The sequence below is a fragment of the Apodemus sylvaticus genome, chromosome 3, assembly GCF_947179515.1.
Source record: "Apodemus sylvaticus chromosome 3, mApoSyl1.1, whole genome shotgun sequence".
In the NCBI taxonomy this organism is placed as follows: Eukaryota; Metazoa; Chordata; class Mammalia; order Rodentia; family Muridae; genus Apodemus; species Apodemus sylvaticus.
The window spans coordinates 102,062,530-102,073,470 of record NC_067474.1 but is presented as its reverse complement, the minus strand read 5'-3'; the positions used below and the strand labels follow the sequence as shown (position 1 = coordinate 102,073,470).

Below are 10,941 nucleotides of genomic sequence, written 5' to 3'. Positions count from 1 at the left end.
GAGACTGAATTAGCCTTCAGGGTGGGTGCAATTATTATAGGCTGAGGAACACCATAGACATCAGTGCACAAAGGGTGGACAGAAAGGGAGATGTCTGTCTTCATCCTGGCTTTGAGGAAACAGTGAGGCACAACCTCATCACCTGCAGGAACTGGTTCCTGAGAGAGAGAACTATCAGCAAAGCTCTGTCAACTGTAATAAGCCACCAATGGCAAAAACAATAGCAATAACATAATCTACTTCTTCCTTCTGAAGAGAATCTGTGATATGAAAGCTCTGCCCAGTGTCTACATAGTAACGGAAACTCATAGAACCATGAAAGCATCATTTCCAACTTCAAAGAAACAAGGAAGACATTGTGGACAGGCTAAATAATTGTTCCCAAAAGAGCAATATTTAGATATGAGGCCAGTCTGGATACTTGGTGTGTGTTTTCATACATGTATGGACTTTGACTTTCTACCATGCTGATTGTTTTCATTGGAAATGAGACTTGTTATTTATATGCAATATATTTGAGATTTAGTGGAAAAATTAAAATTTGATTTCAAAGTCAGTATTTGAGTCTTGTGCTTTGAGGCCATGGAGAGAACACACAAATGAACCCTTCCCTACAAAAAGGGGAAAAAATGATGTAGAAAATTTTGATATCTTTCTTCTGCCTGATCTGTGATTTCAAAGGCTTCCAACATTCTTTGGTCACTTGGAAGAAACTCCAACTAATACTTAGATGAGATGGATTGATTTCTAGGGACCTGTCTGTTTCTATTTCCAACTTTCAGGAATAGTTATATGTGTTGCTGTACCTGAATTTACATGGGTCCTGAGAAACCAATCAGGTACTCATGTATGTGCTGTAAGAATACTGATGAATAAACAATTCAACAGCTCTTAAGAATATACTTTGGGTGAAATTCTCTTCATTCTTTATATTAAATGAGTAAATCTCACATACACAATATATATATATATATATATATATATATATATATATATATATATATATATATATCTGCTCTCAAATACAGCATATATATATATAATACAACATATATATACATATATATATATGTATTGTAAAAGATAATTCATTCAGTGGAAAAGTTCTAAATGGCTTTGTTGAAGAGAGCAGAGAAAGTTGACGTAATAATGAAAACTAAAATCATTGATAAAAAAAATGCCCAGACACAAAAAGAAAATCGGTTAAAAACAGAGAAAAAAATTGGAAAGACAGGGGAAGACATTTAGAAAATAGAAACTAGTGATTTTCTTCTATTTAAGACACATCCACATAGAAGGGTCTTCAGAGAACCTAGAGGGGAAGGTTCAGGATAAAATGGCCTAGAGTTCCAGGAGCATCTGCAAGATCCACAATGGTTAGGCTCTGTGCTTTCCTGATGATCCTGGTGGTGATGAGCTACTGGTCAATTTTCTCTCTTAGATGTGACCTGCCTCAGACTCATAACCTCAAGAACAAGAGAACCTTGACACTCCTGGTACAAATGGGGACACTCTTTCCTCTCTCCTGCCTGAAAGACAGGAAGGACTTTGGATTCCCCCTGAAAAGGGTGGATACCCAGCCGTCCCTGTCCTGAGTGAGCAGACCCAGCAGGTCCTGACCCTCTTCACATCAAAGGACTCATCTGCTGCATGGGATGCAGCCCTCCTAGACTCACTCTGCAATGACCTCCACCAACAGCTCAATGACCTCAAAATCTGTCTGATGCAGCAGGTGGGGGAGATGGAACTGGCTGTAAAAAATACTTCCATAGGATCACTGTGTACCTGAGAGAGAAGAAACACAGCCCCTGTGCTTGGGAGGTGGTCAGAGCAGAAGTCTGGAGAGCCCTTTCTTCCTCAGCCAAGTTGCTGGCAAGTCTAAGTGAGGAGAAAGAGTAAGTCCTGCAACAAAGTGGAGAGGACTCTCCTGGACTAGGACACTGCATTGCACTGCCCAGATTCTACCATCTCAAAAATATCAGCCATTTTGACATGAATTGAAACAAGTTGCCTAGATGCTTCTGCAGTCGTGAGCAGTGCTTTGTAAATCTCTAAAGACATTTGTTCTCCATCCATTAAGATTTATTTATTTATTTATTTATTCATTTATTTATTATCTAACTTATTTTCTACTTTAATTTAATGCAGATTTAAATTTTCTACAGTGTAATAAATACATATATATCCAGTTAATTTTCCATGTTCTATAAATTATTCTTAAAAAAAATCTGCTTTGACTTTTTCATTCTTTACATCTTTTTAAATATTATCAATGTTTATTTTCTTTATTTATATTTAAAATGTTATCCCTATTCCCAGTTCCCCCTACCCACACCAGAAATACCCTATCCCATCCACCCCCCTGCTTCTATGAGGGTCTTTCCCCCACCCACCTACCCACACCCACCTCTCTGCTCTCAAATTTACCTACACTGGGGCATCAAGCCTTCCCAGGACCAAGGGCCTCTCCTCCCATTGATGCCTGACAAGACCTTCCTCTGCTACATATCCAACTGGATACATGGGTCCCTCCATGTGTAGTCCTTGGCTGGTGATTTAGTTTCTGGGAGCTCTTGGGGGGTCATATTGGTTGATATTGTTGTTCTTCCTATGGGGTTGCAAACCCCTTCCGCTCCTTGGGTCCTTTTTCTAACTCTTCCATTGGAGACCCCAAGGTCAGTCCATTGGTTGCATGCCTCTGTCTTTGTCAGGCTCTGTCAGAGCCTCTCAGGAGTCAGGTATATCAGGCTCCTTTCAGCAAACACTTCTTGGCATCCACAATAGTGTCTAGGTCTGGAGACTGTACACAGGATGGATGCCCAGTATTATCAATGTTTTAAACTAATCCTCTGCAGTATAGAAGTTAGATACAAGGCCAGGGTGCCAAGTATTGAGGATGCATATGTCAATGCTTAGTGTTTACATGAGTAGATACACACATCTCCTACTTCTCATTCATTGATGGTAAAATCTAAATATTTATATTTCTCCATCCTATATAAGTACACAGTAATCTTCTATATATGCAACCAGCACAGTGTGCAGAAGGAAGGCAAAATATCTTTCTACTGTCAAATTGTGACTTAGTCTTTTTTGTTCAACTCATTCCTATACATAACCAGTCTGTGACTTCCCTTACTCAGGTACTCATATACTATGTGTTCAACTGAAAACACAAGTTGTTCACATGAACTCTACAGGTAAAAGCAGTAGTCTTGTATCATTTATGAATCCTAAACCAAGGGGACATGACTTCCAGGATGAGTTCTGAAGACATGCTTGTAAGTGCACTCCTGTGCAGTTAGGTACAAGATGGAGGGCTGAGGATGAGGTTCTATAGCTGAGTGCCAGTAAATGTGATAGCTACTGAATAAGTGCCATGGGATTTCAGAAGAAGCACCATCTTTGGGTCAGACTCTGTCAGGATTTGTGTAGGACAGGCAAATGCTAGTGGATGACAATCCTGGAGATGGCCCACTGTTTTTTTTTTTAATGCTTTATGGTGGGTGAGCTCTGAGAGGCAAGTCTGAAAGACTTCATCTCAGTATTGTTTCTTGCTATTTATATGCCTGTCCTATCACTATTACAAGGTCTAATAATTCCTGGGCATCAAACCATCCCATTTGGTAAATTCCCTGCAGATAAACATAAATATTGCTTAGATGAATTAATAATTTTCATAGAATTCCTTATTTGATTCTAGTAATTTTAGAAAGAACATTCTAGATGGTTTTAGCTTTTTTTTCTAGAAAGATGTAATAAAGTTAGAATCAAGAATAGACTGTGCCCACTCCTCATCATAGTAAGTAGTGGCTGCATAATAATAAATATCATGGCTTTTCATAATTACACTAAAAATATTAACAGCCTTGGGACAAATTTGTGTTCAAAGAAAAACATTCAGGTTCAAGGATGAAGCCACTAGTGTGCACTATGATAAGGCAAGGCATGTAAAAACTATTGTTTTGGACTTACAATGATCTTAGAGTATGCAACACTCTTGTGAACTTGTTACTGATGCCATCTGTAATTCCCCAGTTTTTGTAACATTTTTACCTACAAGTTAATTGTTTCTTACATAGAGAACTTTTTGTTGAAAATATATAAGAAGCTGAAAGCGGTAAAAGATGTGGTGCAGCCAAATTTTTCTTCACTCAATGTGTGTGTGTGTGTGTGTGTGTGTGTGTGTGAGAGAGAGAGAGAGAGAGAGAGAGAGAGAGAGAGAGCAAGAGAGAGAGAGAGACAGAGAAATCTGAGTGTCTTCTTTCCTTTCCTTTCCTTTTTCCTGTCCAGTTCAAAAAGAGTTAACTCTTTTTTTTTTTTTTTTTTTTTTAGCCTCTTGCCTGGCCTGTGAGAGGCTCCTCACTCACTTGCAAAAGAAAGGAGGTCTAGCAACAAATTCTTTTACTTAATTCCTTGCTGCTAAAAAAATATGTGATAGCCAACAGATATTGGCACTTATTTAAACACAATTAATTAGAGAGATAGAGTTGCTTCCCCAGGGCTTATTTAAGCATAACTATTTAAGTTTTAGCACTTATTGAAACACAGAGGAGTAACAGGTAATACAGAGGTTTCAGTGTTTATTTAAGCACAGAATAATAATAAAGAGACAAGCTCCCAAAGTTTAAAAATGCAGAGGGAGTTAAAAACACAGTATGGAATTAAATAAAGCACATTGATTTATAAAACAAAGATACAGCATTCTATCAAGACCAGAGAGTTAACAAAAAAAAAAGAAACCAAAGCTTAATAAAGCATAGAAAGTAAAATTATAAGGCCAAGGATCATTTGGTCTATAGCCTTTGCTCAACTCTGTGTTTCACCTCAGCTCCAACTGCAAAAGTCCAGGCATTCCTCTGTCATCTCCCTACTCACATCCACACCAAATGAAGAACTAGGGCTGAGGGTCAGGGTAATAGTTAGATGCTGAAGAACCCTGCAGAACTTACTGTAAAAGTTGATCCTGACTTTGAAGGACCAGTGAAGCATGGCCACGTGACCAACAGGAATTTGTTTCTGTTGTTTCTCTAAATTGGAAATGTTATTTGTTCAATACACCAAATAGAATGCAAGCACTGTCATGACAAATGTACAGAAATATAGAGAGAGATGTCAGAGGAAGCACTTTGTCTGTAGTGAGTCACTTGGGGGAACAAAGAGGAAAAGCACCATCTGTTTGTCCATCCTGAAGAGACTGTGCTGGGAAGGTTCTGCTCAATCACTGCCTGGTTACATAAACACAAGGAGCCTTGGGCATCACTTTCCACTTAGAGTAAAGGAGACAGCTAAGGCTGAAATGTCTCTTAAAGAGCAATGCATACATAGTAAATGAATTCAATAACTGTGTGTGTGAGTGTGCATGGGTACATCTGTGGTGTGTGTGTGTGTGTGTGTGTGTGTGTGTGTGTGTGTGTGTGTGTGAATGCTATATTCTCCCAAAGAAGGAGTAAAGGACTTTTAGATGGAGACACAAGCTATAGGATCCTGTTTTCTCTATTCTAGTCCTATGAACGTGCTCACTGGATTCCTACATTTCTTTCATCTTCCTCATCATTTGAATATTACACTTCAGACACCTATGTGGATCCACAGGAATGACAGAAAAACAGACTTTCTGGTTTAAGATTCCAAGTCAGAGGCATTAGAAGGCTATGGAGACCCAGCAGACAGAGGGCATTGAGAAAGGTCTGCAAAGCCAAGGAAATCATTACCAGCATTAGCAAACATGGAGAGATGAGGAAACATAGTTCCCAAGTGTCTGACACAGTGTATACCCTCAAAGTAGAAAAAACTAGTATTATCAACAGCACAAAAGCAAATATTCTAGCTAGATACATTTTTCCACAAGAGAAATAGTGAGTCTACTATGCTCCTACAGAGAATTTTCTTTTAAATATATAAAACCATACATAGAGCACTCATTGTTGCCATTGAATAAATTAAATGTATTTTTACCTTTCAAAATGGGTGCAGACTTTGAAAACTGCTGTGAGGAGGTGCAGAGAAGCTAGACCCGCTTCTATTGTGATTTGATAAGAACAGTGTGTATGGTTCTGACTGATACTCCAATATCCTGAGCATAATTATAAACATTGCATGTTGATTTGCATGGTTTTAATAGTACTGGTGCCATAGAGTGTCAAATTTCAAGCATTTGAAATACAAAGTTCAGATACTTACCTCTATGTTTTGGTTTGGATGCAAAATGTCACTGGGGTTGAACTGTTCAAGGTTGGCACTCAGGGAAGTTGGTTCACAGGGCACTGACGCCTTCATTTTATCCTCCAGGAATAAACTTTACAATGTAAACCCATTGGCTATTTCAGATGAGAGGACCATTAGGTAGTGAGGCTGATGGTTAGGGGATCGATCCATCTTAAGGACACACTTTCCCAGTCTGCCTCTTGGGAAGCACGAAATGAGCAAAGTTTTTTGAGACATATGGTCTTCCCACTATGCAATGAATTCAGAAATCCATGGTGTTAATGGTCTAAGGTTATAAGACAAAATAAATGAAAATTTAAGCTTTGATATTTTAAATACCTTATTACTCTTGTATATGTGTGTGAATGTCTGTCTGTGTGCATGTGTGTATGTGTAGCTGCATGCATTTATCTACGTGAGTAAATGTGCATGTGTGTCCATGTGTCTGTCTGCACTCAGTGTGTTTGTATTTAACTGCATGTGTGCCTGTATGTGTGTGTTTGTTTGTGTGTGTGTGTTTGGGTATGTATACATGTGATTTTGTATGAGGATCTACATGTATATGTCTGTTCATGAGTGTGTGTATGAGTTTATATGTGTAGTATTATGGTGGAATGTGACTGTGTTTGCAAAGATTTGTGAGAATTTGGGAGAATGTGTGGGATCTTTTGCATGTGTGTATGTGTGAGTGTTTGTTTAAATGATGGCATATGTTTATGGAGAAATTGGTAAATGTATGTGTATGTGTGTTTAAATGTTTGTCTAGTGTTTGTTAATATGTTGAAAACTGTCCTATATGAGAGAATATGTGTGTGTGTATGAATGGGGAGGTTTTTTATATATGTATAAGTATTGTGGGAATGTGTGTATTTATGAGTTTGTAAGTGAGTGTATGGATGTATATCTGGGTTTGTATATGTGTAGATATTTTTGTGTATGTCTGTGTGTGAGTATGTTTGTGCATAAACATGTGAGAATGTTTATTTGTGTATCTCTGTGTATGTTTGTTTATGAGTGTGAGCATGTGTGCATTTGTGTGTGAGAATGCTTATCTCTGTATGTGAGTATGTGTGTGTGGGTTACAGGTATGTGTGTATTGTGTGAGTGTGTTTGTATATTTCTGTGCAACTTTCTTTAAGAGTCGGTCTGTGTATTCATAAGCATGATGAGTGAGTGTGTGTAAATATGTGTGTGTGTGTGTGTGTGTTTGTGTGAGGGAGAGAGAGAGAGAGAAAGAGAGAGAGAGAGAATGAGAGGCAGACACCTACTGAGACAGAGTAGCACACAGAGAGTGAGTATGCAGGCACAAGCTTGCCTAGTTATGAATGTGATGGCCAGAGGCCACCTTCCAGGCCTTGCTTGTCTACTGCATCCCTGTGTTCCAGAAATCAAACCCAGCATATCAAGCTTGAACCTAAAGCTTTTTCACATACAACCCTCAAGATGCCATGAAAATCACCAGATAAATAGCTAATATACAGTGATGGCATAGTAAACCTTTTATGAAAATTAATATTATAGTTAGTGGAGGTGATATACAGAAAATAAATTAATTTTTAGCCTTTAAACAATTGAAAAATTGAAGTATACCATTACATCAGTATGGGTTTTGTAGAGACAGGGTTTTCTCTGCATAGTTCTGTCAGGAACTTGCTCTGTAGACTGGGCTGGCCTTGATCTCAGATACCTGCCTGCCTCTTCTTGATTAAACTGTGCAGTGCCCCTTCCATGCCCCAACAATACTTCTTTAGAAACGTTTTTTCAGAACACTTTACCTTTTAACACAAATGTTTATGTAAATTATATAAATAAAAATAATTGTAAAATGAATTACAATAACTTTTAAATAAAATAGAAGAAATTTTCTGTTTCCAATAGATGCGTAAATTTCAGACAGAGACTCTATATCTGTGGAATAGTGGTTAATGACAATTTAAGTGTAATTTAAAGAGAAACCCTGTAGAGTAGCTTTCTGAGGGCAGCAGTGAAAGAGAAAGCAATGATGGAACCCAAACTCTTGAGAAAAAAATGCCCAGACACAGCAGAGAGTGAGGTAAAGAAAGTGAAAAGAGAATTGGGAAGCAGGGGGAGGGAATTCAGAAAGGGGAAACTTGTGTTTGCCCCTATTTAAGATAGATGCACACAGCAGGCTTGTCAGAAAACCTAGAGGAGAAGACTCAAACACAGAGCCCAGAGAGCCATCAGCATCTGCAAGACCCACAATGGCCAGGCTCTGTCCTTTCCTCATGGTCCTGATAGTGATGACCTATTGGTCAACCTGCTCTCTAGGATGTGACCTGCCTCAGACTCAGAACCTCAAGAACTTGAAACTTCTGAAACAGATGAGGAGCCTCTCCCCTTTTGCCTCCCTGAAGGGCAGGAAGGATTTTGGATTCCCCTTGGAGAAGGTGGATGCCCAGCAGATCCAGAAGGCTCAAGCCATCCCTTTACTGCAAAATCTGACTCAACAGATCTTGAACCTCTTCTGCTCAGACGACTCATCTGCTCCTTGGAATGCAACCCTTCTAGACTCATTCTGCAATAACCTCAATCAGCAGCTCAAGGACCTCAAAGACTGTGTGCAGCAGTTGGGGGTGCAGGAACCTCCCCTGACTCAGGAAGACTCCATGATGACTGTGAAGAAATACTTCGAAAGGATCACTCTGTACCTGAAAGAGAAGAAACACAGTCCCCGTGCCTGGGAAGTGGTCAGAGTAGAAGTCTCAAGAGCCCTGTCTTCCTCAAAGCAGTTGCTGGCAAGACTAAGTGAGGAGGAGTGAGTCCTGAGACAAAGTAGAGAGGACATCCCCTGGACTAGAACTCTGCATCTCACAGTATAAGCTCTCTTTTAAAACTCTCATTACTTTCAGTATGAATACAATCAACCTCCCTATTTTTCAGCAGTATCCAGCAATTATTTTCAATATGTAAAACCATGTTTGTATCTGCACCCATTTGCTCTTATTTATTTATTTATTTATTTATTTATTTATCCATCTATTTATTGTGCTATTAATAATTTAAGGCATTTATGTTAAATATTTCAGTCATATCTTTTAATGTAGCAAATTAACATTTTCAATTAAATTATTTTGTATTCAAATAAATTTGCTTTATAAGATACTTTTGACTAGTTAATTTGGTATTTCTTTAACATTATCAAATATTTTTAACATCAGAGCCTTCACTATAAATATTTGTACAAATGAACAGTTTCCAATATCAGAGAAGATAGACACATACACTATACAGTATTCAGACAAACCCTAAATATTTTCATCTTCTTCTGTATAGTATGCTGTATTCTTTTGTATGCACAGACAGTATACTATACAGTAGAAAGCCAGAAAATCTTTTTCCTGTCATATTCCTTAGTCCACCGTGACAAAATCTTCCCTGGATTAATTTAGGATCTGACTTCTCTGATCTCATATACCTATCATCTTCTCTTATCATTAATGAGTTTAATTGTTTTGAGGTCTAAGTATGAGGGAGACCATGTACAGTAACGCAAAACATATCAAGAAGAATGACTAGCCTGCCTATATAGCACAGAAAAACAAGACAAGTAGAACCTGGGAGTTAACCCAATTCATAATAGCCTCATAAAACCAATCCTGGGGAAAAAATCCCACCAAGAAAGTGAAATGATTTCAAAATCAACCCTTTGAAACACCACTTACTGTTCCTGCTCTATTTCCTGGACCTTTCCTCTTCCCATTTTCTACTACTTCTTTGTTACTGTTCCTCCTCCTCCTGCTGCTCCTCCTCCTTCTCCTCCCCTCCTTTTCTTCCTCCTCCTCTTCCTTCTCCAGCTCCATCTTCTTTGAACTACTAGTTGTGCATGGTATAGTACCAACTCTTTTAGCATGGGTAGCCGCTCTCAGGGGCCCCATCCCTGAGGATACCTGAATCTCCTTCTCCCAGCAGCCATCAGCTGACATAGTCCTCAAGTAGAGGTGGAATTGCCTCCATTTTCCAAGCTGCTATTTTGTCTGGCTTGATCTTTGCCAGCGTCCAACCTTGACACAGGATCAGTTCTCAACTGGAAGCAGGGATATCTGGAAGGCATATAATAAATATACACAGATTACGTTTTGGGTACAAGCTGACAGGCATTTTTTCAAGGCTTAAAGCTTCTCTTCTTTCTCACTCTCTGCTCTGTTTCTCTCTCACTCATTCGCTCGCAGCTCGAGGCTGCACACACTCTGCATTCTCCTGCGCACTCTGCTTTTCTCCTGTGCGTTTTTCTTGCACTCTCTCACACACCTCTGTGTGTTCCCCTTTCACTCATGCACACACACTCTTCACACACATCTCACACACACACCACATGCACTCTCCTTTCACTCACACACACACACTCTTCACACACACACACACACACACACACACCACATGCACCCTCCTTTCACACACACACACTCTCCACACACACCACATGCACTCCCCTTTCACTCACACACACACTGTTCACACACACCTCACACACACACACCACATGCACTCTCCTTTCACTCACACACACTCTTCACACACATCTCACACACACACCACATGCACTCTCCTTTCACTCACACACACTCTTCACACACACCTCACATTCTCTCCTCACTCACTCCTCACAAGCTCTTCTCATGCTCTCCGCATTCGCTCTCATTGCTCTTCACGTGCTCACTCCTCTCTCTCTACATTCTCTCCACAAGCTCTCCTGTCTGCTTCTTGCCCCCGTCT

General features: G+C 39.4%; 1 protein-coding gene and 1 pseudogene across 1 annotated transcript; both read left to right on the top strand.

Annotated features, from left to right (window-relative positions):
• The first annotated feature begins 1,373 nt into the window (after positions 1 to 1,373).
• On the top strand, positions 1,374 to 1,899 carry LOC127679971 (interferon alpha-7-like; annotated as a pseudogene).
• Positions 1,900 to 8,429: 6,530 nt separating this feature from the next.
• On the top strand, positions 8,430 to 8,987 carry LOC127679970 (interferon alpha-11-like). Its single transcript, XM_052175534.1, has one exon. It carries the CDS (start codon positions 8,430 to 8,432, stop codon positions 8,985 to 8,987), a length of 558 nt encoding a protein of 185 aa, XP_052031494.1.
• Positions 8,988 to 10,941: the final 1,954 nt, after the last annotated feature.

Coding starts and splice junctions, on each gene's coding strand:
- LOC127679970 (XM_052175534.1), top strand. CDS start 8,430: ATGGCCAGGCTCTGTCCTTTCCTCATGGTCCTGATAGTGATGACCTAT.